This window comes from Beta vulgaris, chromosome 9, assembly GCF_026745355.1.
Source record: "Beta vulgaris subsp. vulgaris cultivar EL10 chromosome 9, EL10.2, whole genome shotgun sequence".
In the NCBI taxonomy this organism is placed as follows: Eukaryota; Viridiplantae; Streptophyta; class Magnoliopsida; order Caryophyllales; family Amaranthaceae; genus Beta; species Beta vulgaris.
In genome coordinates, this window is record NC_079210.1 from 29,391,637 (window position 1) to 29,406,560 (window position 14,924).

At 36.1% G+C, this 14,924-nt stretch overlaps 1 protein-coding gene and 1 pseudogene across 3 annotated transcripts; one reads left to right on the forward strand and one right to left on the reverse strand.

Annotated features, from left to right (window-relative positions):
- The first annotated feature begins 324 nt into the window (after positions 1-324).
- On the forward strand, positions 325-3,669 carry LOC104903554 (uncharacterized; annotated as a pseudogene).
- A 1,945-nt stretch (positions 3,670-5,614) lies between these two features.
- Positions 5,615-13,227, reverse strand: LOC125493338 (long chain acyl-CoA synthetase 9, chloroplastic-like). 3 transcript variants are annotated; one of them, XR_007269881.2, is made up of 8 exons: positions 13,092-13,227; positions 12,813-12,930; positions 12,285-12,416; positions 12,070-12,204; positions 11,795-12,001; positions 11,133-11,194; positions 10,073-10,689; positions 5,615-5,763 (listed from the first exon to the last, which is right to left on the reverse strand). XR_007269881.2 is itself a non-coding variant. In XM_048636596.2 (7 exons), the coding sequence occupies exons 1-7, from the start codon at positions 13,160-13,162 to the stop codon at positions 10,638-10,640; spliced, it is 777 nt and encodes a 258-aa protein (XP_048492553.1). In that variant the 5' UTR covers positions 13,163-13,204; the 3' UTR covers positions 7,533-10,637. The 3 variants fall into 3 exon arrangements, 2 of the variants coding, with proteins under 2 accessions (XP_048492553.1, XP_048492555.1); XM_048636596.2 differs by lacking the exon at positions 5,615-5,763 and having other exon boundaries at positions 7,533-10,689; positions 13,092-13,204; XM_048636598.2 differs by lacking the exons at positions 5,615-5,763; positions 11,133-11,194 and having other exon boundaries at positions 10,669-10,689; positions 13,092-13,204.
- Positions 13,228-14,924: the final 1,697 nt, after the last annotated feature.

Below are 14,924 nucleotides of genomic sequence, written 5' to 3' on the forward strand. Positions count from 1 at the left end.
AAGATATTTCTTAAAAAAATGAAAATAATTTTTTTTCCAACATGCCATGTTATTAGGTACAGGATATTTCTAAACTCCCTCCCTCGCTCAAAACCTCCCTCCCCCGAATTTCAAAACTCCCTCCCTCGAATTTCAAAACTCCCCCCCTCGCTCAAAATTCCCTCGAATTTCAAAACTCTTTCCCTCGAATTTCAAAACTCCCTCCCTCGCTCAAAATTCCCTCGAATTTCAACACTCTTCCCTCACTCAATATTCCCTCGAATTTCAAAACTCCCACAGTACCCCCTATATATATAACCAAACCCATTTTTGTCACTATCAAACATGGCTTTCATCAACAACAATAACAACAACAATGACGATAACGTTGTTCCACCACCACCACCGGAACCACAACCACAATACCCACCACTAATCATAAACCAACTGCCGCCACCTGACCCGAGCACACAAACCCTCCGTGACTACATCAATCTCCTCATTCGTGAGAATGATCAATTGCTCGAGCATGATCAACGTAATCAGAGGTTGTTGCCCTTGCTGGATATATATCATGAGAGAGAAGCGGTAGAGCGTTGTATTGTGGCGTTTCCTACCGTCACCGTTACCAACTACTCAGAATATTCTGTTCTTTTCAAAGCCGTCGACATTCCGAACGATATTAAGGTTTGGGTGCATGAGAGCACCTCTCCAACGTCCGTTGATGCCATTAAGCGTCATCGTGAAGAGGTCGGCTGCCGTAGGAGAATATTATTTGCCTCCGAGCTCACTGCTGAGCAACTCACCGGCGACATCAACCATCTCTTCGACGAGCTGAACCCCCAATATCGTTCAGATTCGAGTGACCTTATTGAGGCAGATGATGAGGAGGGTTTTGATTATTCGGATCCTGAAGATGAAGCGTTGGGCGCCGAAGCAGAAGCCATTGAAAAGAATCAGAACAAGTAATCCCGTGCTATGCTATGATTGATGATTGAACAGAGAGAGATTGAATATACCAAGTAGGCAAGTATATAATAAGTAGTACTCCTATAATATAATATACCAACTCTATTGAATACTCCTATTATAGGAAAGTAATTGCATATACTTTATAGTATAGTACTCGTATAATATACAAATGTTAATAGTATGAGTATGGCTTAAATAGTCATCTCAATTTTTGATTCGGCTAGGCTAGTACTCTATTTGAGTTTTGTCAAGTAGATATATCTACCACTCCCAATTTTCCTTGCTTTCATCCTAATTGTAATAGCAGGTTTCGATTATGAATATAAATATAAATATTATAGTATACTCTATAATGTTTATTTTTGTTTTAATATATATATATATATTTGTGTTGTGCTCTTGTTAGTTCGTTGGTGAATGGTGATTAATTGGAGATCAAAATTGAAATTGAGGAGATAATCTGATGATGCTTGATTGATCAATTGGCGTGACCAAGTACGATGAAGCAGAGGTGAATTGCCCACAAAATCATATTCAAAACCATAATCATAATAATCACAATCATAATAATTCTTCAAAGTCAGTTTGTGCTAATACCATGTGCCCTCCTATTCATCAGGCTCTTTCTTTCTCTTCGTGTGCTTTCATTTTATATTGTTTATATGTTTGAAATTTTCATGGGTTCTTATTGTCCTTTTGATATTTGAATGTAATTTGTGCAATCATTTTTTGGTTCATTGATTGAAAACAAAGTCAAATTATGGTTTGAATATGGGTTGTTTGGGGATTTTGCTGAAATGTGAGATTTTCCCCTTTTATTTTTATTTTTAGGTTGAGTGTTGATGAATTTGGTATGAATGAACATAGGATTCTAGGTTTTGAAGAGATACCTTGTGCATTTTGTTGATTTTTCAGAACTTGGGCTTCTTGATAACTCTAGAAAGAGAGACAAAACATACACATTTTGAACTTGTAATTAGGGAAGAATAAAGTTAGCAGGAAATCAGGTGTTTGGCATTAGAGAAAGTGGCTGAATCGCTTGAACTTCCTTGCAAATATAGCTCACTTGGCTCTGAGATCTCTCCTTACTACAGTAAAGTTAAGCATGAAGCCTATTGTAACTTTAGACCATTTGGCTGCCCATATGCTGGTTGTGAATGCTCTGTTGTTGGCGATATCCCTTGCCTGATTTCCCACTTGAGAGATGATCATAAAGTGGACATGCACACTGGTTGAACATTCAATCATCGCTATGTTAAAGCTAATCCCCTTGAAGTTGACAACGCCACATGGATGTTAACAGTAAGTACTTATCACATTTATGTTCGACTGGTATTGGTATTGGTTGCATTTTGAGAAGATTTAGGGGCCTCAGGAGCAGCAGCATGATGTTTTTGGGAGAATATATAAAATTGAGTTGCAATACTCCTTTTGTCAAAGTCATATTTCCAGTTATTCCTATATACAAGGATCGTATACAACTTCATATTTGGCTGCTCTTAGACAATTCCTTATGGTCTTGGTTTAACTTGAAGTGCGGCAAATACCTAAAGTACTCTTGGTATTTCGTGCTCAATGTATATGCTGCTACTGTGAGTTGTCATAGGTCAGGGGCGGCTTTTAGCATGTTCAACATGTTCCATGGAACAGGGCCCCTTAATTGAGAGGGCCCCAAAATAGAGAAAGTTCAAGTAGTAAAAAGAAAAAAAATTATCTACTTATTTGGACTATTTTTTTTCATAATATGATTATATGAAGTATGGATGAGCTACTACATTATTGAATTCTTCAAATATGAGATCGCACAGGACCTCTATATAGTTCGAGACGGGCCTGTCATAGGTTATGCAATTTCCCTAGAATAGATGCTTGCCCATTTGTCACAAATTGAAGATCTCCTAAATTTCTTCAAAAATAATATTTTTAATGTTGAACACATCTTGAAGAAAGTAGGGTTCAAATTTTGGAGGACTTTTGGTATGTCAACTAAAGTTCAAGCTTGGGAAAAACCTACACTCATTTTGGCACGAAGTGAGAGGGCCATAGAACCATATTTTTCCGTCGTAACAAAAAAATGTAACAAATGAATATTTGATACCTCACAAATAATACCCGTTTGTTTTTGTTTTGCTATGGAGGAAGGACTCTGATTTAGTATGATATCATGCATTTGGTGTTGTTTGGCCATTGGGTATAAGAATCACTGGAGTCTCCGTATTTGCAAATGTTTCTAATGAAAGTGTTTTACGAAGTATTAGGTTCAGAAAATATAAAACTAGTTAGGTTATTATTGTACATGCAAGTTGACCATTGTGTGGAGTTCTGATTTGGGCACTTTCTTCCTTTTTTTCCTTTCAGGTTTTTCATTGTTTTGGCCAGTATTTCTGCTTGCATTTTGAAGCATTTCAGCTTGGCATGACTCCAATTTATATGGCGTTTCTTCGATTCATGGGAGATGAAACTGATGCTCGAAAATATAGTTACAACTTAGTAGTGGGTGGATGTGGGAGAAAACTGACATGGGAGGGGACCCCACAAAGCATTTGTGATAGCCATAGAAAAGTTAGAGACAGTCATGATGGCCTCATCATTCAGCGTAAATTAGCACTTTCCTTCTCCGGCGGTGACAAGAAAGAGCTATAGCTCTGGATTACTGGAAGAATATGGAAAGAACAAAATCTATAATCTGCAGCATGCATATCAAATCTCTGCAGTTAAGGATCTCTTTTGCACAGGGTATTGTGTGAACTTCTATTTTGGTCATATTTGCTATTTTGGCCACTGCATCTTTACCGGGCAAAGCATGGAATTCACGATGCACGTGCTGATAACGGTTAGATAGGCGAGTGATTGTTGTGTTATGACAGACGTGCGGAAGAAACAAATAATTGAATGTAAAAACAATAAAGCAGATAACAGATTTATGTGGTTCACCAAATTTGACTACGTCCACGGGTAGAGAGAGAGACAATATTTTATTGATGTGTATGTGGAAAAACCAAGTTACAAATATATATGCGAACATCATCAAATAAACGATATTAGGTTAAATATGCTTCACTAGTAGACAAAGTAACCGTAACCTGAAAAGTTTCCTTCCAACTAATGACAGAACCACCAAGAGTAAACACATAACTAGTCATTGACCTCATATCGTCAATATCTCCAGCATAGTCAAATCGGAATAACCAGTGACTAAACACTGAGTATCATTCCAATAAATACGACCAATATCAGAAGCACCTCTAAGGTAACGAAAAATCCTCTTGACTGCCTGCTAGTGCTCCTTACCAGGGTCATCCATGAACCTACTAACTACACTAACTGCATGTGCAAGATCCGACTTAATGCAAACCATAACATACATCAAACTCCATACTACACTAGCATAAGGAACCCATGTACTCCTTTTCCTCAGCGGTCTTGGGTGCAAAAGCAAAAGACAAATGATTATTGGAAGCACTTGGAGTATCTATAGACTTAGTTGATGTGATGCCAAACCTTAACAATATCTTCTGAATATAGCCTTTCTATGACAAGAAAATCTTCCTCTGACGTCTTTCCGTTTAGATCTCAATCCCCAAAATCTTTTTCGCAGCACCCAAGTCCTTCATCTCAAAGAAGACCCTTCAACCTCTAAGTATCAGACTTGGTCTTTGCAGCTATGAGCATATCATCTACATACGGGACAAGATAAATTAGTGACCCATCACTCAGCTTGTTGTGATACACACAACAGTCATACAGACTCCTGTTGTAGCCTAGCTCAATCATATAACTGTCAAACCGCTTATACCACTGCCTAAAAGACTGCTTTAGTCCATACAAGGACTTCTTCAACCTGTAAACATAGTCTTCTTTTCCAGGAACTTGGAACTCATCTGGTTGAGTCATATAAATCTCCTCTTCCAACTCCCCATGTAGGAAAGCTGTTTTCACATCTAATTGCTCAAGTTCAAGATCCTGGTATGCAACTATTGCTAGTAGCACTCGGACGGAAGTATGTCTGACTACTGGCACCGTTCCATTTGCGTCGCATGAAAGGCAAAACGACGCAAAAACATACACTAGTACAGAAAAGGCGATTTGCGTCGGATGTGAGGCGCCTATTTGGGTCCGACATGGGTCCGACGCCAAAGGCCTCGACGCAAATAGCACAGACATGATCTGCGTCGTATGCTGAACGACGCAGATATATTAGCTATTTGCGTCGCACCGCATATAAGGTGCGGCGCAAATTGGTCATTCCAGCCCATACAAACTACAGGCAGTTTATAAAAGGGTATAAGTGGAATTTGTGTCGCACATAGCAGGGGGTGCGACGCAAATCAGTCATCTGCGTCGCACCTTGAGCCATGTGCGACGCAAATGACATTATGTGAAAAAACGCAGTACCAAAGCATGAATGCTTTAGTACTGCATAGGAGGAAAAAGAAACGAGCCAAATCTCATCAAAAAACCAGATCTAACATACAACAAAATGATGATAATTAAACCAGACAAATCTCATATCAAAAAAACCAGATCTAACATACAACAAAGGATGATAATTGAACAAGTGAACATTGCATTGTAAAAAATCAAAAATCTAAACGAAAAATTATACAACAAAATCTAAACGAAAAATCTAAAAATATCAAAAATTAAAAAATCAGATCTAATATACAACAAAATACGAAATTAAAAAAAAACAATACAATATATATAAAACAAATTACATTATAAAAAAATTAAATAGGTGCGACTAAAAAGAACATTGCAACGGTTGGTTGTATTCGAGGGAGACGACTTCGAGAAGAACCAATTCCAGATCTGAAAATTATAGAGTAAATTCTAAATCAGAAAATAAACCCTAAAAATGCCAAAAAGTAAACAAAAAAATAGATATAAAAATAAAAATAACGAAAGGATTCGAGTTTTAATTTTCATTTGCATGAACTAAATTTTAGTTTTTCAGATCTGAATATGAAAATCAAATTTCAGATTTGAAAACTAAAAGAAAATCAGATCTAAAAATGAAAAAACATATCAGATTTAAACATTGAAACAACTTCGAACCTGTCAAAGCGAGAGACTTAGTGTGATTCGCCGGAAACTAGAAAATCAGATCGTCGTTTAGTGTGATTCGCATAGGTCGCCGGAAAATAGAAAATAGAATCGTCCGTTTAGTTCGCTTGAAACCGTTCGCTGAGAAAGGAATGTGAATTTGAGAAGGAATGTGAATTTGAGAGGAGAATTTGAGAGTTTGAAGCGGCAGAGTTCAATATGATGAGAATTTCAGCGAATTTGAGAGGAGAATTTGAGAATTTCAGCGGCGGAGTCCAAGCGGCGGAGATTTTGAGAGTTTGAGAATTTCAGATCTGAAAAAGGGTAGAGAGAGTTTGAGAATTATGAGAGTTTTGAGAGAAGCGGTTGAGGAGAGAGAGAAAGAGAGAGAGAGAGAGATAGAGAGAGAGAGAGAGAGGTGCTGAGAATAATTGAGAGAGAGAGTCCGTGTGAGGCGTTACCGCGTTAGGGTTTATCAAATAAGAAGGGTAGGTAGTGGGCCTGACCTCATGGCCTATGTGCGTCGCACACTCAATAGGTGCGATGCAAATTAGGTACTTGATTTGCGTCGCATGAGTCAGGGTATCCGACGCACATTTGGCTTTTGCAACGCATGTAAAGCAGGTGCGACGCAAATGGGCCATGTTGTGCGTCGCACTCCTCCTACATGCGACGCAAATCCCAATTGTGCATCGTTTCCGTGTCTGTGCGACGTAAATCAGGGGACGCAAATCGTCTATTCAGTACTAATGATAATTTGCCTCGTATGCTATGAAGAGTGCGACGCAAAACATCGTTGCGTAAGCACCAGATATGAACTATATGCGTCGTACCCTATTGATGTGCGACGCATATAGCTCATGTGCGTCGGACCCTTAGGCCCATCCGACACACATCACTTCATCTAGTGACAAAATTTGAAGCCCTATCTGCGTCGCACTTAACTAATGTGCGTTGCAAAAGGCTAATTTGCGTCGGACCCCTTGGCTCATCCGACGCAGATCAGCCCAAAAACCCACTCACCTTTTAAATTCCTCTTGTGTCTCTCTCTCACCCTCAAACCCTAAAAGCAATAAAACTATCGCGCCTCTCTTTCTCACCCTTAAGCCGTAATAGCAATAAAACTATCGCGCCTCTCTCTCTCACCCTCAAACCCTAAAAGCAATAAAACTATCACGCCTCTCTCTTTCACCCTCAAACCCTAAAAGCAACAATACCGACGCGCCTCTCTCTCTCACCCTCACCCTCAAACGCTAAAAGCAACAAAACCGTCGCGCCGCTCGTGTACTACGAACAGCGAACAACGAACAACAATTTCGTGGTGGTTGTAGCGGAGTTCTCTCATTGTCGCGGTGTTTCTCGCCAACGAACAACAATTTGTCTCCGATTTACATTAGTTGTTTCTCTCTCCTCCTACTCGCTTTCACCGGTTTCACTGCTCTCAATTAATCCTTTAATGGTGGTTTTTGAAATCTAGTCAACATTAAGGTACGCTCCCTCTTTTTTTCTCGTTTTTTAGTTTTTTCGAAATCTAATCCTTCAAAATACGATTTCTTCATTACTACAATTGTATTTCCTTGTTTTTTAAGTTTATTTTTTCTCGTTTTATTTCGTTTTTTTAGGGCACACTTTTAATTTGATTCGATTTGTGTATAATTTGACATAATTAGAAAGGTAACTATGATCTCCTTATTGATTTTAGGTCATTTTATGTGTCTCACTTTAAATGCCAAATTCCAACTAGCCAAACAGAATCTCCAAATCCCATCTCAAATTGATCACTTTGCTAAAAATGACTTAAATCTTCAAGAGATTATTTTTCATCCATCCAAAATCCTTCATTTATGAAGAAAATTATTTTAAGAACTCTTTAAGAATCCTAAGTTTATCACTAATCAAGATGATTACTTTAAATCTTCATTCAATCACTAATTAAGGTGATTATTTAAATTCTCACTTTATTCCCTAATTAAGGTGATTGCTTCCTTCATATTCAACCACTAATTAAAGTGATTATTTCAATTCTCAATTTAATCACTAATTAAGGTGATTGCTTCCTACATATTTAATCATTAATTATAGCCGTTATCTTAAATCTAAGCATATTCATGGAATCACTAATTAGAGTAATTATCTTAAATCTTAAATAATCACTAATTAGGATGATTATTTTATTCCTTTATTTTAATCATTAATTAGGGTGATTACCTTAACCTTTCATTTAATCATTAATTAGGGTGGTTATCTTCTCTTAACGTTCATTTTAATCGCCGATTAAAGTGATCATTTTGAGCTTTGTTTTAATCACTAATTAAGGTGATTATCTTAATCTCGTTTTAATCACTAATTGGAGTGATTACCTCATACATTTATCTAATTCTAAAAGTGAGTTATTCGTAAACTATTTTCCTTCCTTTACTTTTCATCCCCAATGGAATTGATCATTTAAGGTGAGACATAAGATCGAACTATAATCATTTTTATCCATGAGTGGATTCCAATTCACTAGTGGAAAAATCATCAAATGCTCCGGTTAAAATGCCCACAAATGCTCCGTATTTGACGCGTAGCAGACGTCATACGAGCATTTGAGCATTTTACAAATGCTCCGGTTGTACATAAAACCAGAGCATTTGAGCTTTTTGTTATGGGTAAAACTCAACAAATGCTCCGGTTATTAAATAAAACTGAAGCATTTGATGCTACAAATGCTCCGGTTTTCATAAACAACTGAAGCATTTGTAATTTTTGAGTAACAAAAAAAATTAAGCTTGCTACTGCCACAGCCAGCATCATACGTGCTAGCAGTAGCAGCAACCACTACTCTGAACAGATGGCAAACATCGCAAAATAGGGGACTAATGATGACTAAAAAAGAAACAACCCCCAACAAAGCAAATGCCATTAAGACAGGAATAACCATGAGTATAAGGAACAATAACCCTAAACAAGGCAAATGCCATAAATAAAGGAACACCCCGAAACAAGAGTAACGATGGAAAGTTAGAAAACCTGAACCCTCGTAAAGAAAGTAATATCATATAGTATAAACTATTAGATTTCAGAAAGATAAAAAGGAACAACCATAAATAAATATTCACCATGATGAGATTCTAACAGAGAAGCAAATCTGGCATCAAATCTTTCCCATTAAATAAAGGAGCATGCAGCTGACCAAAGCGTGCAAAATGCCTAGCTCGAGAGTAAAAAGAGCGAAAATCAGTTGGCCAAAAGCAGTTATAAGTCAAGCCCAGTCCAGCTGTAATTGTTATAATAGTGTCTAGTGGAACAACAACCCCCTCCCCTCCCCCCTCCCGCGGGAAAAAAGGACAGAACTTTAGAGAACACTATAATACCAGATAGCTGCAGTAAACGTTTGAAATAAAAATCAAGAAGAACAAATCAAGAACATGTCAAATTCACAATATCTTATTCCTTTTCTTCAGAAGGGGCTAAAGACGCAAAAATGTACATCACTTTCAGGTAACTAGGCTTTTCTTCGTATGCATGATCATACAACAGAAAGATGGATGTGCTACGTAGCTCAGAATCTAGATATGGATATTGCAGACATCCAAATCTGCTATAAATATAGGGCCAAACTATTTCACAAAAGTAAAATGGCTTGTCTTTGATCATCTAATAAACACACTATAAAGTACAATCCCTGTAAAGTTTGATCATAACCGTTATAGCTGATTATCCAGGTATAGGACGAAATCAAATTTGCTGTCACTGCATGTAGTATCTGAAGGAACTATCGTATGTCATCCATAAATCCTATGTTGCCTTGGTAAAATTACAATGCAACATAGTTTTTTATATCAGAAAATATTTCACAAGGGAAGGAGAATGAGATTGCAAGCCCAACCACTTAATAGGTGGAAATATACAAAGTGTGCCATGATCATACTGTATCTGTATGTGACTCTCACACTAGTTCATTCTGAGTGTGCAGTTGGAACGTAACGTAGAAATTGCATTATTGTTTTTAGTCTATACTACCATAAACCAAACATGTAAAAGTTACAGATCATGAAAGATAAGTTCATAGTTTCTAAAAGAGGAGACTTACCGAAAATATGAATGATGGTAAGGTTAGTGCATCAATTGGCATTTGGCAATAGTAAAAGCTTGTTTGAAAGGCCAATCATTCTCCAATATTTATGATTCGGTAGGAATATACATTGGGATCATCATAAAGAGTTGACATTATCATCATCTATCATCACACCAAAGTTAACCCCCTTATCTAGCAGAGTTTACCATAAGAATGATTTTTATCTGTCAGAAACTCAGAACTCTGTTTAAAACAACTGCAAAGAAAAAGTATTCTTATGAATGATGATATTAGCATATTTATAAGAAGAATCTCAATGTGTCTGCATTAAAGGATTATAAAAGAACACAACATATATAACAGTTTCATGCTCCATACACGATGCAGAAGGTTTGATTGACAAAATGAAGAAATAACATAAGATGCAGTTACTACAAAAACGTCATGATATATGCTGGTAATGATGATTTCTAGCAAATGCAAGCAAATCAAAAACAAAACTCATGTACATGGATGTTGATACAAGTACAGGGAAATGTAATCCAATGAAAAGTACCTGTAATAGCAATATGCCGATCCATCATGTGTCGTGTCGAGTGATTAGAGAAATTAACAAGCACATAGCCTTAAACCTATCCAAGGGACACGGTTTCCCAAAGTAAGGTCGACCTCAGTCCAATAAATAAATTGATCATCAAATTTCCAGATTCATGGAAATAACAGCCATTCAAAACCAAACCAGTTCAATAATACCTACATATACAACTGATCATCAAATTTCCAGATTCATGGAAATAACAACCATTAAACTACAACATTTGAAATTACTCTTGTGCAATTCCCCAAACAAGGCAAAATTCAAAATAATTAGAAAAGGCAATATCACATACTTAGTGCCTTACTGGACTATAATTTAAGGATTAATCACAAAGCTTCTAAGCTAAATCTTACATAGTCCAATAATATATTTGTCTAACAATTAGCTAAAATTGAACCAGGTGGTGGAGACATGTATATGGATCTTAGCCATTAAGTAGATCTTGATACCATGCATAACCAAAAAAATGCAACATACGGGTTATCGACAAATTCTATGTAGCTCCAGTTTATTTCTTCTTGCTCCATCTTGAAGACATGCTGCAAATCAGAATTAAGTATGAGTAACTCATTAAATTTTCATTGATTAATCCAATAGTTCACTAATAAGTTTAGTTCAGATTAGTCCAAATCAGTTGCATCTCACGACAATCAACCTCAAATCCCGGCGCCTAGAGAGAAGATCCTTTAACACGATGAAAAGAATGTCTATAAAATTCAAACGACAGAACTATATATTAAAATGAAGAATTACTTCATGCGAAAAGAAATAATGATATTTGTTTGAGATACACAAGGAGAGCGATAAGAACACAAGCCAGTATCTAAGTCAGGTATCTTCCTCCTGCTGTGGCATACACATGTCTCTTTTTTTTTCTTTTGCAAAATAACATAGATTTATTATCATTACCACCAATTTATTAAGGTCTACCAAACGAGCCATATCATGCATTGAGTGGTAAAAAAATACCCACCAAATGAAACCAAGCAGATTTTTTTTTCAAATGTACATGTTACAAAGGGTTTGAATTATGAAAGTCAAGGCAAAATTTTTGAAGAGGAAGAATTTTGAAAATCTTAATATAAATAAAGCTAGATGCGTGTTAATCCAAAAAAGCTTCCTCTTCTGCACAAACTAACCTTTACTAGTGACCCAAGCACTTCTTTGAGAGTTTCTTCTTTCTGGCACAAGTTAGGAAAATCATTGAAACTAATTCCTTGCTTGCTAGCCCAATCTCGAAGAGCAGATTCCGAAGCTACCACAAGAGCAACACAATAGCTATGGAAAGGATCACAATGCAACATGATGTTCTCAACATAGGGACTCGTAATTAGAGCTGCCTCAACCTGCACGAGAAAATTTACTCAGGTTTTGGATCTGAAAGAGTCAGGAGCCATTGTCAATGACAACTTACCTTTCCTAAGGAAACATATTCCCCGTGCTGAAGCTTAACGATGTCCTTTTTACGGTCGACGATCTCAAGGCAACCATCATCATGAAATTGTCCTATGTCGTCAGTGTAGAACCACCTCATCCCGTTCTCATCAACCTTCCAAAACAATAAGATAAAACCAAAGTGCGTACTACCATTCTTTTCACAAAAATTAACCAACAGAAGTCAAAACATACCTTGTACACTTCGTTGGTTTTGTCTTCACTTTTGAAATATTCAAGTGTGACATTAGGACCACCAATAACAATTTCACCCCTAGGCATTGGTTTATCGCTTAGAAGATACCCCCCTCCAGACCAATCTATTAACTGTAACACAAGATGTTATACTTCAATAAATAGACAAGATAATCACATGTAAAATACTAACCAATATCATATTACAGAGATTATAGATGCTACACTAGGACATGAATTGAAACACCATATCCAATCCTTGTTCTCAAGTCAAGGTAGTTTAATTTATGACATTTACTACTGTAGTTGTGTAAGCGACATGATTGAAATAAACCTTGGTGTTAAAGTAGTACATCACAAGGAATGCAAGTACATAGAAAGAAGCCAGCGGTGGGGATTTGTTGTCTAACAAAATGGCAAGGAGAGGTTGATAGTCTACTTAAGAACAGGTGCAGTAATCAATGTAAACCCATAGAAAAGCTTACAGTTTTTGTAGAATATATAAGAAAGAGTCAACAATGTCCTCACCTTTATGAATGAGCATGGAAGAGGAGGACCAACACGACCAACGGAAGTATCGTCATACTCTGTAAATGTTCCACCAGCACAAGTCTCGGTGAGCACATAACCTTGACCTATTGGAGCACTAAATTTGACCAAAATGTTAAATTCTCACTCACAAATGGCTAGATGATAAAGATACAAACTACAATAATAGTATTATGTTCAACCACAAGTTTAATAACAATTCTATAAATTTGGGAATCCTGCAACAAAATTGAGGGGCAGAGACAAAGAAGAACTCACAAGGGGAGAGATAACAGGTGTGCCAGCAGGCGCTTTCGGCCTCGGAGGAACTGGAGGAGCAGAAGGTGCATTCCCAGCAACAACTGCAGCTTCACATTCTTCAACACTCAAACCTGTCTTTTGCTGAGTCAAATTCCTCTCTTCTTTTCACTTGCTCTCACACCCCAAAATGGTGATGCACAAGCATGCCCAGAATTTCCCCAATTTGTTGGGTGAATTTTCACAAACCCTAACCCTAAATTAGAACCCAAACCCACAAATTGCTGTGAATTATTGAAATTCTTAATTGATCCAGCATCACAAGGAACGTAGTTGTTCAGAAATGTTTAGAAAGCTGAAAAATTATGAAATCAACTCAATAAGGGAAGTTGAGAGATATCTGTACCTCACAATTCATTTTTGTTCACACCTCGTAATTCTTCTACTCTTCTTTGTGGCTCATATTATGTAACTTCATCTTCATTTTCGGTCTTTTCGGCATCTTCCATGTCGTTGTCGTCGTCATCTTGGTACAAGTTCAGCAAATTAAAAACCTCCTTCGATGCCATTTGAGAAATTCTAGGGTTTCTGAGAGAAGCAAAGTTCGAATTGGAAGGGAGAAATTAGGGTTAATAGGAGAGAGAGTGAAATTGGGGAAGTTCATTATTGAGAGGGTTTTAACAATTAAGATCGAAGAAGAAGGAAAGAGGTGTAATACTCCGTATTTTTTTAGTAATTTATTGTTTATATTCTTATAAAAGTTTTAGTTTTTAAAAAGGTTTTATTTACGAAAAAGGCTTATTATTTATTAGAAAGGCTTTTATAAAAAAAAGTTTTGGGTATTGAAAATAAATTTTAGCCCAAATGAATTTTGGGCCTAACCTTCCTAAGTTTTATATTCAAGTAGTTTGTTCAAAATAAAACTAAAAATATTTTAAAAATCATTTCAAAAAGAATTTACAAAAAGGTTTATAAAAAGAAAAATAAAAAATAAAAAAAAAAATAAAAAAATCTCAACTAACCAAATTCGGTGCAAACTCACGTCAGTGAGTTGCATCCAAATTGGTTATTGTGGTTGTCTTATCTTTTGGTTAAATTTGTTTGTTTTATCTTTTAATTACTTTGTTTCTTTTATCTTTTGGTTAATTAAGCATCTAGACTATTTATCTTGTGGAATATTCCTCTATTCTAGCTATACTATCATAAAAGATAGTTTATCCTAGCTAAAGTAATTATCTTTTCTCAAAAATCTATCTTTTAGTTCTTAATTCCTATTCTTATCCTATTTACCCAACTAGTATAAATAGGGGTCTCTACCCATCATATTCTTCACACCAAATTTGAGAAATAAATCTCTTTCTCAAGTTTAAACTCTCTCTCCCTCTTAGCCTACCTTTTCTCTTCTCCCTAATAGTTATAATTATTCAAGGTGCGTGTATTTGTAGATCTTTAATAATTGTTTTGTAAGTGTAGTATCATGTTTTTTAGGAAAATATCTTGGATTGAAATACATGTTTTTATGAGTTTTATTATGAACAACATCTCTTTTATATGAGCATGTTGGAATGTTTATAGATTTTATTTATGAACTTTGAATTATGTCTTTCGTTTAATATATTTATAAAGTGTGATCTTTGAATTTATATTCAAATATTTTAGAAGGAGTTTGATCTTTTAGATTAAATATTTAAAGGAGTGTTTTTGAACTATTATTATTTTTAAAGGTTTAACCCTTGAGCAAGTTATTTTATTACGCCTTTATATGGCTAAGTTTTATAAGAATTATTATTCTTTTAAAGGAGGATTATTTCGAAGGATTTTTATTAGTTATATGATCTTTTATGATCACAATTA